We start from the raw sequence: 22,719 nt of genomic DNA on the forward strand, positions 1-22,719 counted from the left end.
GGCACCTTTGCACAGAAGTTGCCCACCTTACAATTACCCAACATGCAATGTCCCAAGGGGCCATTGGATATTGAGTAATTTTACAGCCGGCAGCTGCTGTACACAGGAGCCGGATTGCTCTAATTCAAAACTATTACCTATCCACCCACCACATTACATCAAGGCTCCTGGTGAGGAGGAGGGCAGCTGATGAGTGGGGGCTGGGCAGTGGGGCCAGGCTGGTGGGCCCCTCAGAACTCATGGGCCAGTGTCCCACTTGGGTGCCCCCTGCCACCAGCCCTACTCCCCCCCCATTCCTTTTTCTTTTTAAATGCAGTGCAAACCTATATTTGCCAACTTGGAAGTAAACCCAATTAAATTTAATGGTAGTTTCTGTTAGGGAAACAAGCATAGTACTACAGCCTTAGTGACACAAAAATTATATGCTCATCTTGAGGAAAATACTTAATGAGGAATGCTGTCTTTTAAGTATCTCTGTTGTCATGATCAGATAATGGGTGGTTGTTACATATAGGCAGCCTCACGGACATGCAGATAGGATCAGGGCACATATATTAATGCAAAAAGCATAATACTGTCAGATGCACAGTCATGCGTCTTGAGATAAGACCTAGGGGATGCTTCCTATCCAGCTGATATGTGATTTCGAAAACAGGGCCTAAATGGTGTGTGAATGAAGACAAGATTCTTTTAGAAGTTCTGTTTATTGAGCATTCATCTTGATTTGTTGCACAAAATTGCCGAAGTTATACGATGTCACTGTTGAGCATTCATTCTAATTTGTTTGCACAGAAGTTGTATGACATTGCTGTTATCCCATATTTTCCATAAACGTTTTCGTACCACAAAAATTCCAGGGGTGTGTGTGTCTACTTTAATTGCACAACCTAAGTTTGCTGGTATATGATTGAATCACATCCACAAAATAATTGCAGTCTGAAAGCGGCCAGACTTAGCTAGAAGGGATGCAAATGGTTGGAGAGCAGAGCTGCATGAAGAAGGAGAAAATGCAGTAGCAGCAGTACTGTGTAGCAAAGGAGCAAAGGCGCTCCCAGCAGCTTTTGCTTTTGATGGCATCAAGGAAGGTGGAAATGAAGTCTAAATATTGTTTGGGTGTTCCAGCAGTTCCATTGCCTGCTTCTCCCATTGCCCTTATATGTGACATCCTTCTGCATCTTCCAAAGCTCAATTTATGAGTTCATAAAGAGAGCTTGATTTAAATCAGGGATGGGGATGCTTTGGCTCTCCAGATGTTTCTGAACTTCAACTCCCACCAGCCCCAGCAAGCATGGCCAATAAGAACATAAGAGAAGTCTGCTGGATCAGGCCAGTGGCCCATCTTGTCCAGCATCCTGTTCTCACAGTGGCCAACCAGATGCTCATGGGAAGCCCACAACCAGGACCTGAGCTCAAGAGCACTCTTCCCTTCTGTGGTTTCCAGCAACTGGTATTTGGAAGCTACCTCATGGTTAGTAGCCACTGATAGCATTTTCCTCCATGAATTTGTCTAATCTTTTAAAGCCATCTCTAAATGCCTCTTGAGGGGGCAAATTTCGCAGTGTAACTATTCGCTGCATGAAAAAGGACTTTCTTTTGTCTGTTCTGAATCTTCCAGCATTGGGCATTGTTGGATGTCCATGAGTTCTAGTGTTATTAGAGAGGGAGAACAACTTTTCTCTATCCACTCTCTCCATGCCATGGATAATTTTATACACTTCTATCATGTCTTCTCTTACTTGCCTTTGCTCTAAACTAGAAAGCCCCAATGATCCAGGGTTGATGGAAGTTGTAGTTCAGCAACATCTGGAGGACCAATGGATCCCCACACCTAATTTACATGATCCCCAGAGAAATAGCTAAGATAGCCAGATGTGGCAGAAGTTGTGCCTAGAGATGCCACAAAACAGAGCTTTGTAACCAGTTAACAAAGGTGGCAATGGTTGTGGCCACTGAAATTTCACCAAAGTAAAATTTTCACTGAGCTTGAGCTTTACCTCAGCCAAAATATCTCAGGAATTTTGAGGGGAACCAGAAAAGTTTAGATAAGTCTAGCAAAATTTCTTTAAGGGGTTCGGTACATTCCCAGATGGAAATTTTAAGTAAATTTGAAAGCTTCTCTGTGAAATCTCAAACAAAGCCGAATGAGTTTCAGTAAGACTTGCAGAATTTCTAAAGGGGACTTTACACAACTGTACTTGTGCCAAATTTTATTTGTGAAAACAGATAGGTAGCAGTATGTAGAAAGCTACACCCTGAAGTACTTGTAGCAGTATCTTTTACTCAATTTGCTAGATTACACTATCTTAACTATCAATCTTATGCAGTATAAACCCCTTTGTTGTCATTAAAACTCATTATTAACAGAAGAAGGCTGATTCACGAGCTTTCCCTCAAAGAGATACTCCATACTAAGTAGCTACTTGACTGTTTGCAGCTGCAAATAGGAATCCTGGTGAGAGGTCCAGCACACCGTGTTGTAACTAATGCCTGTGTTAACACAGGTCGAAGAACAACATAACCCACAGCCATTACTGTATAAAGTAAAATACTATAGGAGAAAGTTGAATTGAAAATGGAAACTTGGAAGAGCTTGGTTGCAGCATTCTGCATGTCCAGCTCTTTCCTTTGTTTCAACATTCATCTAGTTTATTAATGTTAATTTTATTAGTGCATATACTTCATTGTTGCGATTATTAAATGCTTTTGGGACTTCATAATTTTATTTTATCAATGCCTTTTCACATGGTATAAACCCAAATTATTCTAGCCTAAAAGCATTTGTTATTCTAGCCGAATAAATCTTGCACAGCTAAACCAAATTAATATATGTTTGCAATTTTGCACATAAGCAATTTGCTTGTAAGGTAAAGCCTTAATTTAAAGGATAAGATGCAGCAACAGCCTATCTGTCTCCTAGGTTTCCTCTTGTCCCAAACCTGGCAGCCTTTGCCTCCTTTAGGCCTCGCTAGGAAGCAAGAGGTTAGACAGATGGACTGAAGGAGGGGGAGCCAGTGTGGTGCCTTCCAGATACATTACAACTACAGTAATCCCTGATCATTGCGCAGGCTGGCTGGGGCTGATGCGAGCTACAGCCCCAACCATTTTTATACGTTTTATTTTTAGAAGAAGTATTTTTTATATAAATAAATATTAAGATAAGCACTTTCTGTAATAGTTAGCTGATGGTCTGTTTTAAGATTTTAATGCGGCTTTTATTGTTTATATGTAAATGCTATAAATCGCTTTGATATTTGTAATGAAATTACCAAATAAAATAGTTTTTATAAATAAATAAATATTTGGAGGAGGACATACCCCCAGGCTAAAAGTTAATCCACAAGCTGCCACTTGCGTCGTGCTTTTGTAGACCTTTTTGTTATGTACTGTCTCCTGGACCATTAAAAATAACTGATCCAAACTTGGTGGTGTTCTTCCTGCATTTTCTCTGCATTGTGATGTCATGGTTTAGCTGAGGGTTTAATGGGTCTTGCTGCTTACTTTTGCATTCCATATAATCACTTTTAGAAGTGATTCCTAGTTTGCTTATGTATGCTACTTGAGTGAATAGTGTGATATGGGGAAATAACTAAACTCTCACTAGTTTGCAGTTCCCCCAGGATCCCACCCCTCTCTTTGGAACGGAAGCTGTGATCTCATGTGTGTTTGCTGTTCCCATATTACGTTGCTTCTCCAAGTAGAGCACTTATGTAGGCCCCAATTTTATGCAAGCTTTTATGTTTTATGCAAACAATTTTATGTCAAAGTGGAATTAATGCACTCACAATTTGTGTAATATGATGTAAGAATCTCTGGTTTTTTCTGTTATACCACTGATACCCTTCAATTCTGTGGGAAACCTACAAATGAGATTATGGGGAAATTAAATGAATTGAATATTAAAGTTGCAATCCTATACACAATTTCCTTGGAGTAAGGCCAATTGAACAGTGAGATTTGCATCAGAGTAAACATGCATTGCGTTACAAGGGATTTCATTTGCTGCCACTATTTGGGCCTCAAGTTAACTGACCTTTGTTAGTAGTGACCAAAAACTACTTTACATCTGTTTTGTAATTTAATGGAAGTGACTGGGTATTCTCAGTTGACTGATTATACTAATAATCTAAACCAACATAAATCAATGAGAGATATTCAAAGTGAGAGATGAGCATCTATAAAAACAGCAGGATCCATACCTTAATGGCAGAGCACATCCTGTGTGCAGAAGGTGCCTGGTTCAGTCTCTGGCATCTCCAATCAAAAGGATCTTAAGAACTAGGGATGGAAAAGGTTTCTGAGATCTGGGAAGTTGTTGCTAGTTGGAATAGATGGTCTTTGGCTAGAGCAGGGGGCCTCTGGCTGCAGATAAACCTGCAGAAGCTTTTCCTGGTGCATACAGGGTTCCCTTCTCTCATGGATGTTCAGCTTGAAAGAAACATATTATTACAGGTAATAAAATAGGCTATGGTGCTTGTGAGGTGCCCATGACAATTTTTACAGTTTGCAAATGTGACCACCACCACCACCCCTGGCAGTTTCTGATCTAGATGGCCCCAAAGGTGTGATGTACTCTGTATAAGATAGCTTAATATTTTCATTGTGCACAATTAACCTACCAAGAAGGTCAGGACTTCTTTCTAACCCCTCCCTGTGAAAGAGCTGCATAGACCAAGAGGCACAGTGCCTCTTGAGAGCTTTCAGGGAAAGTAAGGCTCTTAATTAGTCCATCTTGATTGGGATTCTTTGGATTGTTTCTCATGCTGAGAAGCCAGCATGCAAGATAGTAGATAAAATGAGGTCGATGTTGTTCTTTCTGCAGGAAGGTTGCAGGTGTTAATTTTCCTTTCCAAAAGGAACAGAGATAAATTGTCTACCTCAAAGGATAAAATTTCTACCTCTAAATCCTTGTGTGGACTGACTGAAAATCCATTTTTCTTTACATCTCTTTAATAGCCAAATAAATTTGCATGCTTGTTTGGTCAGTCTAGCACACAATTAGTACATTACTTAAGCAATTGCCTAATTACTGTCATTGATGTCTAATGATAATCCATAATCAATGATGGTGCAAGGCTTACACATTCTGTTTTTCAACCTTCTCTAAACATAAGCCAGCTAGTTTCAATTATCCTTAAGAAAATTGGTCCTACAAGCTGCCAGTATGGTTGAAAGTTTTCCAGTTTTAGCTATATTCTGACAGACAGTTTCTCTGCCTCAGCAGGCAATGCTGAATTTGTCAGGCAGGCTAGTGGTTAACTTGTGGGGCTTATCAGCACTCTTACAGCAGCTCCCTTGTAAGCATCTAGGGAGAACAAAGGGACTGCTACTGAGTTTATATTGCCGGATAGGAATGGGCAGAAATTCCACAGAAACCAGATTTAGCACTGGATTTTGCAATAGTTTGCATATTCTCTATCTTTGCAGAGTAATCATGTTTGCTCTGAACCTCAGCGGCTTCCCCCAACACCGGATTTTTTAAAAAATCTATTGAATACAATGATATTGTTCTTGTATTAATTTTACTCACAGAGCTACAGTCCTTTAAGTTATCCTAAGTTATCCTCTCTCAGCCTTAAGAACATCACAAGATTCTGCTGAGCTACTGTGCCTGGAAGAAGGCATAGATACAAATGTAGTGAATCATTGTTTTACGTGTGAGATGCTAGACTCTAACATCTCAAGATGAAATGTATCTGATTAGAAACGTTTGCATTTGGCAATGGATCCTGAACTTTCAAGCATGACCCTAAGAAAAATGAGTGCAGTAACAATGTGCTCCTTTTCAGAGTGCAGGGTCTCATTGAAGTATAATGGCATTTCTTCAATTAAAAGCTTATTACTCTGTCATCATTGTAAAATAGGATATTAACACTGAAAGTTAATGTCACAGGTGTCATTGTAAATTCTTGCAATCCCTCTTAATAGCTTTTCAAAACTCAGCTTAATGTTTCATGCTAGATAAGTATGTAGGTTTAGAGATTATATGAGTTTTGCTGAAACTGTTTGAGAAACCCTTTTATAATTTTCAACAAAAAAATTGTGATCTAACTGCTTGCTGCTCTACATGCAAAACTTTTCAGGCATCAGCATTCCTGAGATTCTGATGCTTGTATATTGCTTTCCTTGACTTACTCTCTGCCAAAGGACCATTTGTAGCATTTTAACTGGTAGTGCAACAAACAACTGCATGGTAATGAAGAATCATGAGGAAAGTGTTAGAACATAGGAAGCTGCCTTTTACCAATCAGATCATTGGTCTGGCTTGCTTAGTGTTGTCTGTACTGATTGGCAGCAGCTCACCAGAGTTTCCAGCCAGGGATTGAACCTAGGACCTTCTGCAAGCAAAAGCAGACCCTCTGCCATTGATCTGTTGCCTTACCAAAGACTCCTGAGTAAGCTTAGCAGTCATGGAATAAGAGGAGAGGTCCTCTTGTGAATCAGCTACTGAGTAGGAAACAGAAAGCAGATAGTAAGAATAAATGGACATCCCAATGGAGGGATGTAGAAAGAGGATTGGTATTGGAACCTGTGCTTTTAACTTGTTCATGAACAATCTAGAGTTAAGGGTGAGCAGTGAAATGGCAAGTTTGCTGGTGGTACTAAATTGTTCAGGGTTATTAAAACAAAGGGATTGCAAAGAGCTTCAAAAGGACCTTTTAAATGGATTGAAAATTGCAAATGCAATTCAGTGTAAACAAATGTAAAGGGATGCATGCCTTGGACAAACAATTTTTAATTTCACTTATACACTTATGGGGTCTGTTAATAATTTCTACTACTGCTACTACTTCTTTCTCTCTTTCTGCCTTAATTGCTCAGCTGTAACATGGACACATTTTTATTACTTCCCCACTACCACCCCTGGATTTCTTGTTTCAGTTTGTAAACTCCTTGGAGTACTATCTGGGTGCTTAGTCATGGCTTAGCACTGCAGGGCCTTCAGTTTAGACAATCTTGTAGTACATATGATGATGATGTCAATTTCCTGCAGTGTCTGTGGGTTTTTTTTCTTGAATAAGCCCATTTTCAGTGTCTGCTTGCGAGTGACGAGTGTCCCTCCCCATGAACTGCCAGATCACATAGGGGACTTGGCAAAAAGGGTCTTTCTTCACCTGCTGTGGTGCTATGGTGACAGTAAGCCACACACAAATCATAACTCCACACAAGCACGGGGGAAAGGGGAAGTGATAAGAAGAGAAAGAGATACAAGATACTTCTCCCAATCATTTTGCACATGGAGATGACTTGGAGCAGGAGGGAAGGACTAGTGCTGATCACAGATAATGGCAAGCTAGTACAGCAGGCCAACATTTGTGGACCCCTCCAGAGATGGAATAATCTGTCAGTTTACGTTCTCTCAGTTTTTCATTTTTGTAATCTTAAATTCAGTTCTCCACATTTCTGCAGCAATTTACAATTTAAAAAAAATCATGAAAATTGTTCAGCATTTTAGTGTGAATTTCTCCTAATAAATACATTTTGTATGCAGTTTTGACTAATGTAGCATATTACAAGTAGTGCATCCTAATAGAATGCATTTTTGTATGTTATTTTCACCAATATATTCATTTTGTGCAAACCTTTCCCCAATATATGCATTTTTGTATACATTGCTTGATTGGAGAACTGCATTGCAAAATTTGGATGAGTGTGAATTTCACAGGATAGCTGTGTTTCAATTTTTGTATTGTTTCTGAAAGTGTACATTTGATAAATTCAGCTTTAAATGCAAACTGAATAAAATTTCTCCCCATCCCTACCCCGTGTTACATAGGCTAAACCCCATTTTGCTTGTAAGATGTGACAGTATCAAAGCTTGGGTTGTTGTCCAAAAGCTACTGACTTTTGGCTCTGGAAATACTGCAGTGTTTTCATTCTCAGCTCTTGATGTGAGAGGAAGCTGTTTCGGTCACCTTGAGGCACTGCTATGCATGCAAGAAGATATCTGTTTTCGTTACAAGCAACTGAACAGCTCTCTCTCACTCACACACACACACACAAGTAAATTCCTGTTCATCAAAGATCATCAGTTAAAAGGCTAAATGGGCCCCAAAAATGAATGAGCCGCTCTACCTATACCCACTGATGGATTACTTATGTTTTAAGTTCTAACAGTAACTATATTAAATGGGCTTAATAACATTACATCAATCAATCAATCAATCTCTGTGTGCACACACACTCCACAATCATATTGGGAAAGAAGATGAACACTCTTGTTAGAAATTGAAGCAATTTAGGAGACTGCTCTTTCCACATGCGTCCATCAAAATGTGCAGTTTGGAACCCTGAACATGCAGGGTTTAAGATCAGGTGACAAACTGGAGGATACTTCCTGCTTCAGAAGAATGTCCTTCAACTTGTAGACGGTTATACAAATATGGGAAATGATAATGCCAGATGAGATAGGGCTTGCCAGCATAACCCTGCTGTCCCTCATGATTGTCATTGCATGAGTGTTGTTGTTATTGTTATTAAAATTTATATACCGCCTTTCATTTCAAGAAGAAATACCAAGGTGGTTCACAAACAAACAAAAGCCTACAGCGAAATAACAAGAATAAAACCCATGATAAAAACACAGCTACCCATAATTTAAATACATAGTAAAATAACTAAAAACAGCCATAATTAAAATGAATAATGAACAAACCCATTAAAACAACATAACAGTTAAAACTACAATCAAAGCAGGAGAATCAAGTCAGGAGATCAGAGAAATGTTTGTCTAAACAGGTGACGAGCAAGCAGAATGCCAATCCCAATGAGGCCTCCCATATTTCAGTAGTCAGAGCACTCCACAACAAGGGTGCTCCTAGTGAAAAAGGCCACTTTTGTGTTTATCATGAGCCAATAAGGGGTCCAACAACATTTGGACAACTACAGGTGCCTACAGATCTCACTATGTCTCTAGACTTAGCTGGAGTAATGTAGACATTGACATACCAACAATGTGTAAATAAACATTCCCTTTACTCTTCCCCCCCCTTCATTTCCACCCTCACCCTGCATTGGCTCCACTTTCTCTTCAAAGCGTGAACAGAAAGAGTGAACAGCCAAACAGGGCTTTGTTCATGAAACTATCTAGCTGAAGATTTAACATCTCTTTGACTGCATGCAGTGAGTGACCTTTGGGAACAATAGATTTCCCATGGGCTATGTAGCGCACCAGGTGCTAGAAAAAGAGGGGGAAAGACCTCCTTCCCTTACTTACTTCTGCTTGCTATGGTTTGTCAGGTCCTGCATGCCAGCCTGCTAAGTCAAGTTGAAGGGAGGAGAGCAGGTATTTGGTGGCTTGAGGGGGGAGGTTTGGGGACTCACAGGGATAGGGTAGGCTGAATTTGGTTTGACTCAGAAATAAACTGCTATGTTCCAGTTTGGGAGGAAATGGCTCAGCTTGTTTCTGAGTTCATGCTGGGGACTGTGAGCTTTCCCATTACTGAGCTGACTAGATTCTTGGACTGATCCAGCAAGGCAGTCCTTATGCCCAAGTTGTTGTGCATGCAAGGCAAAACACATGGCTTTCTTGGGTAAAAGATGCAATGTCTGAACTGACCTTTAGTTATTCCAATTCCAGAATTTAAGGCAATATGTATTAACAAAAAGCAAATTTTGGGGGAATACTTTATTATGATTTTTTGTGGCAACAGACTTTTAATTGCATTTTCTTTTATTTGTCTGGCTGTCTTTCATCTGAAGAACAATTTCTGATCCAAGGTGAAAGAGAAAATGATGGTTTGAGCACACCTCTAGGGCTAACTCAAATGTGACCTGGCTCATTCTCCAGGGACATGAGCCACAAATTTCATTTTGTGCCCTCATGTAACTTTCACCTTGAATGTTTCTTAGCCAGTACTAAATGAACATGAAAATAGATGAGGCTAGATCGGAAATGTTTAAGACCCCACAGAATGATAGAAGTATCACCTAGCTAAATATATTATGGACAGCCTAAGGGTGTGTTCAAACGTGAAGCTTAAATAAGTTTGTTTTTAATCAGTCTGTAATATAAAGGTAAAATCTACATTGGTTAAAATATATGTTTCATTTTTCCTCATCCCATATTTTGTCCCTTATTTACAACATTCATTTTGTGGCATTAAAACACACAAGAGAGGCTCAGATGCTTTTCTTGGTGTTACATGTGAAAATGGTATAACGATTGTATGGATGCCCTGTTTCTTCTACTTGACCTCTGTTAATATTCTTACCTTCCCCTGTTTTAACTACAACTTTTAATAACTCATTTATACTTTGAGTTCTATCAGGAAACTGTTTTATCAAACATTTGTTCATCTCACTTAAGGTGAGGAACCTGTGGCCTACCACATATTGTTGGGTTTAAACTCCCACCCTGATCATTGGTCAGTCTGGCTGGGGCTGATGGGAGTTGGAGTCCAACAGCATATCAAGTACCTCAGGCTACCCACTTGTAGTCTAGCTAGTCCTATTTACTCACTGGTAACAGCTCTCCAAGATCTCAGGCAGGGGTCTGCCCCAGCCCCGCCTGGAGATGTCAGGGATTGAACCTGAGAACCATCTGACCTGTTCTGGGAGGTGTTGTACTCCACCTGAAGGAACAGGTTTGTAGTGTTGGAGTACTCCTGGATTCCAGCCTTTCACTATAGTCCCAGGTGGCTTCTGTGATTAGGAGTGCTTATGCACAGCTGAGGCTGATTTGCAAGCTACAGCTGTTCCTGGACTGGGATAGCCTGGCCTCACTTGGCCATGTTCTGGAGGCTATAGCTATTGCAGAATGCAGTTGCTATGCTAAGTGGAGCAGCCTGATGGCACCAGGTGTCACCAGACTTAAAAGTGCCTCATTGGCTGCCAGTGAGCTACTGGGCACAATTCAAGGTGTTAGTACTAGCATATAAAACCCTAAATGATTTGGGACCCAAGTATCTAAAAGAGTGCCTTTCCTAATATCAACCATCTTGGACTATACAATTGGCAGGTGAGGTTTTGTTGGTGGAGTCACCATTGAGCACTGCTGGTTGGTATTGACCTAAGACAGGGCCTTTTCAGTGGTGGCTTCCCATTTGTGGAATGCCCTTCCAGGGCAGTGCATCTCTCTCCATCACTATTGACTTTCAGGAGGAATTTGAAAACACTGCTGTTTACCTAGGCATTTGATGGCTGAAGGGGCCTGTTCTTGGCAATCTGCAGATCACTGATGAAAGAATGCTTTTAACTGTGCTTTAGAATATGTTTAACTGTGTTTTAGAATAATGGTTTTAACTGTATTTGTGTTTTGGAAAATTTTAACTGTTTTTAGTATGCTTTTCTTTTTCTTGTTAAATTGTATTCTCTATGTTTGCTGCCCTGGGCTCCTTCAGGAGGAAGGGAAGGATAATTAATAAATAAATAAGTAAGTAAATAAGTTTTGCATATAATGCTTCCCTCACAAGTCCCCAGGTCAAGTTATTTACTTCCCCCTAATAACATGTAGAATAACTTAACTATGACATGTTCTGCATTCTCCTGTTCTTTCTCAGCACCTTTGGCTGTCCCCAAACTATTTTTGCTACACTGTCATAAAAGCACATTTATTTAACTCTTCCTGCCCCCACAACGCATGCATGCCATTGTACCTCAGGACCTTTCCCTAGAGTCCTCTGCACTGCCATGCACAAAGAATTCCCATACCTATTCATGGTTAATCTGGTACCAACAATGACTTGAGGTTTATGAAAAGGAAGGTGTTTAGCTGATTGATCAGTTTAAGATTCTGCTCTACATAATTTTATTAATAGCCCTAATACTGATGAAGGATATTGCTTTTTGTGGCAAAAACCTATGTTAAGAGAGGTTAGGTTGTTGTTCGTGTAGCGAATACTTCCTGATGAACCATTTTGAAAGGTCAAGAGTAAAGACATGTCAGGGAAGAAGAAAAGAATGATAAATTGTTGGCAGCATTCTGATCTGCATGTGGAACATAACCAGCAGGCTAAATACATATTTGAAGAGGGTAGCTTTTATTTCTGTGCCTTCAGAAGAATGCCTTTAAATGTTCAGTATAAGAGTATTATTTGTCAGACTACGTTTATACTGCCTGCGTTTCCAACCTGATTTCAGAATTTCTTAGTAGCTGGCCTCTTCTTGTTCTATAGCCACAGAAAAAGTTGAAACAATCGGTCAGTTCCAGCATTCTGGCTGATGTTATGGTCCTGCATTGCAGGTGGAGGTGGAATGTCCAGGCTTTGGGGAAGGTGAATGATGACCACTGTACGAATTATATTACATATGTACTAATGTACGCAGGATCTGACTGATATCTGTGATCTGATCATCTCTGTTTGTAGGTATGTTTATATATGCAGATCCTTAGCTCCACATGAGTTCATGTACATGGTGGCAGCCAAGCACATTTGTGAGTTGAGGTTTTTAGAACACACCTGTTTGTTAAGATAAATATATATGTATCTATTTTTGGGCCTGCCTTGGTGACTCAGTGTCTTGAAGCTTGTAATTGTTCTCTGAATGGTCACTGAGCACTAGATGAATTTGGCTGCTGTTTTTGAAGTAATCAACCCTGTATTTTTTTTGACAGATGCTATTCAACAAATGGAGAACTGTCATATTTTAGCTCCCAACCCCCACCACATCAGATGTATCCACCCAAATAAAAAGGAAGAATTTACTGCCAGTGGTCACAGGTGCTTTTATGGGCTATTATGAGCCTCTGTGATTCATAACTCTCTGCTGAACACTTCCCTTTCCTTTAACTGAGCCCAGCTAACGATTTGGAACATTTTACTAATTTACTTTTAACAAACTTCATTAAACATATTACCACATCTGCTTTGTAAGGCCCAGTCTTATTACTCTAAGAAGGATATCGCCACATTCCACCAACTTTAAGGATGCTTCTAGGACCTAGCTATCTCCAGCAGTCATATTGCTTTTGGAAGCACCTGCAAGGCAAGTGTCAACTCTGCCCATCATCAAGCTGATTGCTACTAGTTGATAATTGTACTACAGGGATCAATAAGTGAGAAATATTTGCAATCACATGAAGCCAGTAATGGCAGTGCCAAACCCCATGTAATCAGGTACCACTACCATGAGATGCTTTCTGTTTTGGACCTCTTATTGCAGAGGATGATAAAGTCTAACAGTGCTCTGTGACTTCAGTCTTGTGCAGACTTAAAGGGAAGTAAGCCCCATTGAACTTAGTGTGGCTTGCTTCCTAATAAACATGTTTAGAATCAAGCTGCCAGTGTGTGCAATCAGATGAAATTGCATCACTTTTCAGTCTTTGTGCCTTTGTTTTGCACCATCTTTCAGATACTACAAACTTAGATTGTATGTTGTTGTTTTCTGGTGCAGTAATTAAACTCTTAAAAATTAATATGTGAACTGTAAATTAGCATTTAATGGGCTACAATTATTAAATACAGACAATCATTTACCAACTAATAACTCACCACAACGTGTATATAACTATTTGGCAAGTCACTTATATTGTTCTGCCAAGTGATGAGAAGAATCCCACCACTCCACTGTTGCCCTGGATTTCTGTTTAAGTGCAGAAATATGGTATGTTCCTTTTCCCTCAGCACTTGGTAGGGAAATACAAAGTGACCATACAGATCGCTAAACTCACCTTTGGGTAGCATGATCATTTCTACCGTCCTCCTAAGTGATCTGCAGATGTGTGATAGAATGTTTAGTAAAATTATTATTGGTAAATGGACCATAGTTCAGTTGTAGAGCTTTGCATTAAGAAAGTTCTAGACTATATCTTTGGCCTGATACATCTCTTGGCAGGGCTGGGAAGATGTCTCTCTGAAACCCTGGAGAGCTGTTGCTAATCAGTAGTGCCCTTCAGGTATTCTGAACTATAACTCCCATCATCCCTGGCCACCTGGTGATGAAAAGCGGCATACAAATATGCCAGATAAATATACCAAATAAATTCGTCATACAAGCATCTGGAGGAAACCAGGTTGCCTACCCTTGGTGCAGGCAATATTGAGCTTTTCACATTCCTTGGACTGGTTAATTCAGCAATTACATGCACATTGTGGTAAATTACCATGTGGGAAATAACTATGATGAATTTCTTATATCTTGGCATAAAGTCTAGTAGTAGTGAAGACCAGATGTTTGCAGGAAAATATGAAAGAGTGTATGTTTATGGAGGGACCAATTCCAAGATTTGCCATCCTTGTCTCTGACATGCATTGATTAAATTTTTGGTTATTGTCTTTTTTAAAATAGAAAGGTCTCTGGAAATTTTGACAATATGAAGTAGCATCTCAGTAATTTAAAATGTTGATATTTCATACCATTTCACTTATTAACAAATGTGATTGATGTTCAAAAGGGGCTTGTAGTGATGAGGGAAATAGAATGTCAACACATACCGTTGTGCTTTTCTTTTGAGATTTGCTGACAAGCCTCAAACCAGATAGGAAAGGAGCATGCAGCTAAGAGCTGCCTGTCAATTTGTTTTGTCTTTCAGTTATATTTTGGATAACGATAGATGAGATACATCTTGATTATAAGGGTTAGTCTTAAAAAGCACAGTTTCAGATAATTTTAACTATGAAATAACATTACATTAATTGTCATTACACTGTAATTACAAAACTATGGGAGTCTGACATTTCGTTTGTTACCCATTTCTTTAAATGACAGTGATGTTACTTATTCTGAAGTTAACCAAAGTACACAACAACACTAACAACAGACATAATTATTTGCAAAGTTGCTTATTTGCTTGAATTATCTTGAGCTACTTGTCTACTACTATTATACGTTGGTTTTGTTCCCTACTTCTGGTCTGTCATGGTCTGGAGCATGTGATCTGTGTATACCAGCACATGTAGGCAAGCTTGTCTTTTATACAACCTTAAGACAACCAGGGGAGGTTATGCATTTATATCTATACATGCAAATATATGTACTTACAAATTAAAATGGTTGCAGCTAATAAAGTAATTGCTCCCATGCAATGACTTTCACTTGCGCAACAAAACTTCCCCTCCCTGTCCTCCCCCCACAGCCCCCCAAATCTGCTCCTGAGGGTTGGGAGAACCCCTAGAGCTGATTTGGGGGAGGTATGGAGGGCATGCAGGGTAGGGAGGGGAAGTTCCATTGTGCAAGCAGAAGTTGTTGCAATACAACACACACACACACACTTACTAGAATTTTAATAGAAACACAGTACAACTTGCCATATTCTGGAAGACTGAAATCGGGTGACCTTGTCAAATATACTTTTCTTTTTTTAACATCCCCACCTTTTCATGACAGGATGGGGGGCTTAAACTCTCACTGTTTCAGATATGGGGGCTTACCAGTAGAATCATAGAGTTTTGGAGGTCATCTAGTCTAACCCATTGTTCAGTGCACAATCTGCAATGCAAGGTGCAGCTACAGCATCTCTGGCAGACAGTTGTCCAGCCTCTGCTTAAATATCTTTACTTCCCCCCTTTTTTCACTTATTCTTGGGGTGTGTGTGGAAGGCTTAAACTCTTTCCATTTCCCTCCCATTCAAGATACAGAGGTACGTTTTCCAGTAAAAAGGACCATGCATGTAGCAAAAGAAGGTGGAGAGTCATTGTGAAGGGGGTCGGGTACAGCCAACAGGAGGTGGGGCTTTAATTTCCATAACCCCCTTCCCAGATCTTGACTTGTTCCTTCTTTTCCTTTTGAGATGGAGAATGGAAATGGTCTACTGTTGTCATGTGACGGCCAGTTTGTTGCCTTCTTTCTTGTCTGTCTGTCCCAAGCATGCATATATATAATAGATCTCTCTCTCTCTCTCTCTCTCTCTCTCTCTCTCTCTCTCTCTCTCTTCTCTCTCTCTCTCTCTCTCTCTCTCTCTCTCTCTCTCTCTCTCTCTCTCTCTCTCTCTCTCTCTCTCTCTCTCTCTCTCTCTCTCTCTCTCTCTCTCTCTCTCTCTCTCTCTCTCTCTCTCTCTCTCTCTCTCTCTCTCTCTCTTCTCTCTCTCTCTCTCTCTCTCTCCTCTCTCTCTCTCTCTCTCTCTCTCTCTCTCTCTCTCTCTCTCTCTCTCTCTCTCTCTCTCTCTCTCTCTCTCTCTCTCTCTCTCTCTCTCTCTCTCTCTCTCTCTCTCAGCTGCTTGCATGTGCACACACACACCATTCTGATCTCAGTTCAATTTTAGAGGAACTCAAAATGAGCAGGCATTGCCATGGTACATCCTTACTGTCATCAGGGGAACCAGGCATTGCAGCTGCTTTCTCAGCCTTTCCGGAGAGAAACAACAAAAGGGGAAGGCAAACATGTATAATTAATCACATTCTCATCTTAGGCTTCCTGTCATCCCTCCTTCATCCCCCAAAAGACTGAAGTAATTAAAACACACTACTTTTTCACCCATTGCACATCACTGTCTATCTCTATTTGCACTGCCAACAGAGTCTTTCTTTTATCTGGTAATCACATGCCAGTCAGTTACTTTATTTGTGTGTGTTTTTTCAAGACTGTTGTGTGAGTGCCAGATAAAAGAAAGGGTTGGGTGAAGCTGTAGCAGCAGGTCGCTCCACCATACCAATGTTTAGAGAGGTGCTTGCTCGCCCTCTTGCTCCTCTCCCTCCCCCTCCGCCTTGAGGATGGTCTGCAACCAGCCACTCTCTGTCTTGCAGCAGCAGGATGAGGACAGAGCAAAAACAAACCCAAACACCCCTTTTTCACAGACCTACAGCACACAAAGTCAAAATACTGGATGTTTTAGAAGACAAGAAGCACCCCGGATGTTAAAAAAAGAAAGGGGGTTAAAAAGAGGACAGTCTGGTAGAAAAGTACAAAACATTCCAAAAATATGGTATGGCTTGGTCCTGCCCTCCAGATGTTCTGGACCACAACTCTTATCATCCTTGGCCATGCTGGCTGCAGGTGGTGGAAGTTATAGTCCAAACAACAGCACCACTGTTAGGATTTCCCTAAATATACTTTCACTCTGGACCTTTGAATAGGGCATAAACATAGATTAAAATTAGCAGGCACAGTAGGTTTTTTTTTTTAAGTTTCCTTGTATGAGCTTTTTAGGGCACAGTGCCCTTCATTTTGTGTATTTGATATTTATTTATTTAATAGATTTATATCCTGCCTTTTCTCTAAAAAGTTTTTGTATGGTAGCTTATAATAACTTATAACTTAATACATTTATGTTGTTATGTGCCTCCAAGTCGATTACGACTTATGGTGACCCTATGGATCAGTGACCTCCAAACAGCATCTGTCATGAACCACCCTGTTCAGATCTTGTAAGTTCAGGTCTGTGGCTTCCTTTATGAAATCGATCCATCTCTTGTATGGCCTTCCTCTTTTCTTCTACATCCTTCTGTTTTTCCCACCCTTATTGTCTTTTCTAGTGAATCATGTCTTCTCATGATGTGTCCAAAGTATGATAACCTCAGTTTCATCATGTTAGTTTCTAGTGACAGTTCTGGTTTCATTTGTTCTAACACCCAATCATTTGTCTGTTTCGCAGTCCATAGTATCCGCAAAGCTCTCCTCCAACACCATATTTCAAATGAGTCCATCTTTCTCTTATCTGCTTTTTCCACTGTCCAGCTTTCATATCCATACATAGAGATCGGAAATACCATGGTCTGAATGATCCTGATTTTAGTGTTCAGTGATACATCTTTACATTTGAGGACCTTTTCTAGTTCTCTCATAGCTGCCCTCCCCAGTCCTAGCCTTCTTCTGATTTCTTGACTATTGTCTCCATTTTGGTTAATGACTGTGCCAAGGTACTGATAATCCTTGACAAGTTCAATGTCCTCATTGTCAACTGTAAAGTTACTTAAATCTTCTGTTATTACTTTAGTCTTTTTGACATTCAGCTGCAATCCTGCTTTTGTGCTTTTCTCTTTAACTTTCATCAGCATTCGTTTCAAATCATTACTGGTTTCTGCTAGCAGTATGGTATCGTTTGCATATCTTAAATTATTGATATTTCTCCCTCCAATTTTCACACCTCCTTCATCTTGGTCCAATGCTGCTTTCCGTATGATAAGTTCTGCATATAGATTAAACAAATTGGGTGCTAAAATACACTCCTGTCTCACACCCTTTCCGACTGGGAACTAATTGGTTTCTCCATATTCTGTCCTTACAGTAGCCTCTTGTCCAGAGTATAGGTTGTGCATCAGGACAACCAGATGCTGTGGCACCCCCATTACTTTTAAAGCATTCTGTAGTTTTTCATGATTTGCGATATGATCTCTAGTGCTTCTTCCCTTTCTAAATCCAGCTTGGACGTCTGGCATTTCTCGCTCCATATATGGTAAGAGCCTTTGTTGTAGAATCTTGAGCATTACTTGCATGGGATATTAAGGCAATAGTTCGATAATTACTGCATTCCCTGGAATCCCCTTTCTTTGTAATTGGAATGTATATTGAAAGCTTCCAGTCTGTGGGCCAATAAATTTATAGCGACAGTAGTAAACAACATAACTTAAAACAGGAGAGGCAAGACTTCAGGCTTGCAGGACCCTCCCCCCTTTTTTTGCTAGTATACCAAGATCTACCAAACAGAACCGGGCATACAAAAGGCATACGCAATTAGAACTACAAGCCCAGGAATTTGTTTTAAGTACCAGAAACTGACCTCACTGTGCTTCTCCTCCTAGTTTACCTCCCACCCCTAGCTTTTTCCTTCATTTCAGCAGTAAAATAGGAGGATATTTTGTTGTTGATATTGTTAAAACAATTGTGAATCAGAAATCCTTGCCAATCTGCTTAAAAATCTCTCAGAGATCTACCAATAGACCCTGAATTATCTTCTTCTCACTCCTGGCTTAAAATGAGATAACCCACAATAACAATAAAATTAATAAATATCATAAGTGAACCTTCCTTTCTCTGTAATGATTGAGTTTCCTTCTCCAATAAGCCATCCACACTCAGAAAGAAAGGAGATCAGCTCATCATGTAAAAGATGGGCCAGTCTCTTCTACCTTACTTCCCACTTCCTCGGGATTCTGTGACTAGTTTTCATATGATTATCATTATATTTATTGGTTGCTTTTCCTCACAGAAGTGGCCTAAAGTGACTTACGTTAAAACCAGTTAAAACAAGTACAACCAATAAAACTTAAAAAAAATATCTATACAAGTAAAGGACAAATCTGTGGGTCCCGCCCCACTGAAAGAGGCTGCCAATAGCTAAGGCCCTAAACATTAAGGGCCAAAAACCTGGGTAAAGAAGAAAGTCTTTGTCTGGCACCTAAAAATAGATAAAGATGGTGCCAGGTGTTCCTCATAGGACATAGCATTCCATAAGTAGGGGGCCACCACTGAAAAGGCCTGTTCTCATGTTGCCACCCTCTGGTCCTCCCATGGAGGAGGCACATGAACAAAGGTCTCAGATGATGATCACAGGATCTGGGTTGGTTTATGTGGGGAGAGGTGATCTTTGAGATATTTGAGTCTTGAGCTGCATAAGGCTTTGTAGGTGAAAACCAGCAGTTTTCTATTAGCTATTGCAGTCATGCCAGAATTGGTGTTATATGTTCAGACAAACTTGCCCCAATCAGCAGACTGGCTGCCAAATTCTGAACCAGCTGCAGTTTCCGAACTATCTTCAAAGACAGCCCCACATATAATGTATTGTAGTAGTCTAATGATGATGAGGTCATTCTCTGCAACAGCACCAGAACTGCCATCCTGATATTAGGACCTCTTGGTGAAAGTCATCAAGGGTCTCCCCTTGATATTTTTCAGCTTCTCAATGAAGCTTCTTAGAGATAAAGTGAATATTTGCAGCTATTTAAGATTCAGCAAATTTTGCAGTGTTGCTATTCAAATTCTGATTCGCACACGTTTGCCTCAGTTCAGAATTTACTTGCTTTAGATTTTTCATATCTCTTCTAGTCTTACCTAGGTTAATTGGAACCAGCTTTGTGAAAGAGGGTATTAATACTGTCCATCCCTGAAGTTCTATTGCAGCTCAGCCTACCCAAGCTCTTCCCATTTGGATTAAGGGCTATGTTTGATTCTATTTTAGCTGATATTGTTTGAAGAAATCCTTTTAAAAAGGCAATTTTTGCTAACATTTGCTTAGTAGATTTAAACTTCCTTGGGGCTTGATTTTTCACTGTTTTGCAAGATCGAAGTTCTCCAAACCAACCCACAGAATGTGCCAAAGATATCCCCAGAAGGCACACCGCAAAGAACATTTTCTACCTCACTGTTGTCTGTCGTTGGCCCTAACTTGACGTCAGCCTAGAGGTTGTGGGCAATATTCTGCTAAAAAGTGCTACCCTGCACCATCTCCATATCTGCTCCAGAGGGCTGGGGGAAACCCCAAAACAAATGCAGGGGGCTCGGGAGATTGTCCCATGATAGGAGAAATCCTTGTGTTTATGGAACAAGTCGTTTAGCTATGTTGAATACAACCCAGTGTTGCCCTTCTGTGGCTGCCTGCTCTCACAGTCCTAGTGTATAATGTCTGTAGTGAGAAAATTTGCTATGCATCTATACAAATTACTATTTTTTCTCTGAAAGGTTTGCAGGCAACTTGATGAAACATTTCTTGTTTTCGCTCTCTGCTTATGACATATTTGTGATCAGAATTCCATTGGATCTATGGAGTGGGGGCATATTGAAAAGTTTCATGTTGTTTTTGTTCTGTTTTTGTGATATAATAAAATACAGTATAACAAATAAAAGAAGCAATACAAAATACAGTGGAAAATCAAATATGAATATTTAATGTGGACATGCCGTGGACCACCTGAATGACCACTGGTCGTCCACAGACCACAGTTTGGGAACTTCTGCCTTAGAATTGGTTTAAATATGTTGTTTGTGAAGGGATGGCTCGTCCAGGGACCAGGTCCTTGGCATTTTGATATGGAAAAATGGAAATAGACTGCCTTCAAGTCGATTCCGACTTATGGCAACCCTATGAATAGGGTTTTCATGGTAAGCGGTATTCAGAGGGGGTTTTACCATTGCCTTCCTCTGAGGCTGAGAGGCAGTGACTGGCCCAAGGTCACCCAGTGAGCTTCATGGCTGTGTGGGGATTCGAACCCTGGTCTCCCAGGTCGTAGTCCAACACCTTAACCACTATACCACACTGGCTCTCTTCATTTTGATATACAGGCACTTTTTAGCAAGCAATCTCCCATGTGAATTCTGAGATGGCATACTTGCACTTGTGTCAGACATTTCTCAGTGTAAAGAGGATTCATCTCTGCTTCTCCACTTTAAAGTACTTTTCCCGAAGAACCTTGAAAGTTCTGAAAAAACTGTTAGCCCAGCTCTCTCTTTGGCATGCTAGGTTTCATGCACAGGGAAATATGTTTACATAGTGAAACATTCAAAGATGTGACCTCCCCTGTGTCTCAAGTGGTATAGGCTAGGAAGGACTATATCATGTGTCGTCGTCGTCATCCCCCCGCCCCTGCAAGTTTGAATTAAAGTCTACCAGAGTAAGAATGGCGTAGTGGTCTACAGTCCACTACGCATTGTACCAAACTGGAAATAGTCTCACAGAAATCCACTCATTGCACAACCATTTGCAGTAGAAGCTGGCCTTCAAGCTTCAGAACCATCATGTGGCTGGCATACCTATATTTTATCCTCCTTTTTTCATTGTGTTTGCTTCTTAGTACTGTGTTACATGTATTCTTTTGTTAAGGTCCTGGATGTTTTTCTTTGTGTAATTGCAGCTGGTGCTGAGAACAAAATTGGCTGGGCGTTTGGCCTGGGATTAGAGAGGCTGGCCATGATCCTGTATGGGATCCCTGACATCCGCCTTTTCTGGAGCAAAGACGAACGTTTCCTGAAACAGTTCCACGTGTCTCACATTAACCGAAAAATACAATTCCAGGTAAAATGAAAATGTAGGAATGTTGTTCCCTGTTTAAGGGAAGTGCAGGTTTGCAGAGGGCAATATCTAGTAGCTCCATTTCCCTTTGTTTTACAGTAGCATTGTTAGACAACTGTGATGTCAAGCGGCTGCGATTGATTTCACTGTGGCCTGTGCAGGAGAGTTTTCTGGTGAATTGTGTCTGAAGTCATTTGGTGTCCTACTCCTGTGGATGTGTTGCAGAATCATTCCATCATCTCTTTGAAATCTTTTCACCTAGCATTTCCTCAAAGCAGACAGTGTTTCCAAAACTGTTTATCCAAGCCCAAATTATTGTTTACTCTCTGCCTTCATATAGTGATGGATCACTATGGCATCCTACATCCGGAGCAGCTAACTTGTGGCTCGCCAGTTGTTGGTGTATGATTTCCTGACTATTGGCTGTGCTGACTGGGGCTGATCATATCTGGAATCCAACAACATCTGGAGGGTTACTGGTGACCCACCTGTGTGCCATGCAGGTGTCAGCACATACGACCTAGACTAATGCCTTATCATGCAGATAGCTTGTTCATGCAGTTTGTTATGCATTCCCTTTTTTTCTTTTTTGAGGAGGAAGAGTGCATGGAGAACCTGGCTCGTATGTTGACATCTGCATGGAGGAAGAGGCATATTGCTCATTCTTAATGCAAAGGGCTGAGCTCAAAACCCATTTCTTAAAATAAATGGCATTTTCTGCATATCTTTAAAGTTAACTTCTTGAAGCAATAGCATATTCCAGCAGCCCTTATGTGTAAATTAATCACAGCTTTCTGTAGGTGGTGGTCTTTCTGGTTTTTTCCTAAATACGTATCTCTAATTTTATTGATTTAACAATCAATATTAACTGAAAAGGCCACAAAGGTTTCATTGCCACGTGC

The 22,719-nt window shown here is 40.4% G+C and overlaps 1 protein-coding gene across 7 annotated transcripts in view; it reads left to right on the forward strand.

Annotated features, from left to right (window-relative positions):
• FARS2 (phenylalanyl-tRNA synthetase 2, mitochondrial) overlaps window positions 1–22,719 on the forward strand; it is a 378,326-nt gene that overhangs the window by 192,515 nt on the left and 163,092 nt on the right. For 6 of the 7 annotated variants that reach the window (XM_061591178.1, XM_061591172.1, XM_061591205.1 and 3 more), the window contains one exon: window positions 21,660–21,820. In XM_061591178.1, coding sequence (XP_061447162.1) covers window positions 21,660–21,820 — 161 coding nt within the window. Of the gene's footprint in view, window positions 1–21,659; window positions 21,821–22,411; window positions 22,506–22,719 lie in introns of those variants that run through there. The other variant, XM_061591225.1, reaches the window with a different exon arrangement.

Source organism: Rhineura floridana, chromosome 1 (genome assembly GCF_030035675.1).
Source record: "Rhineura floridana isolate rRhiFlo1 chromosome 1, rRhiFlo1.hap2, whole genome shotgun sequence".
NCBI lineage: Eukaryota > Metazoa > Chordata > Lepidosauria > Squamata > Rhineuridae > Rhineura > Rhineura floridana.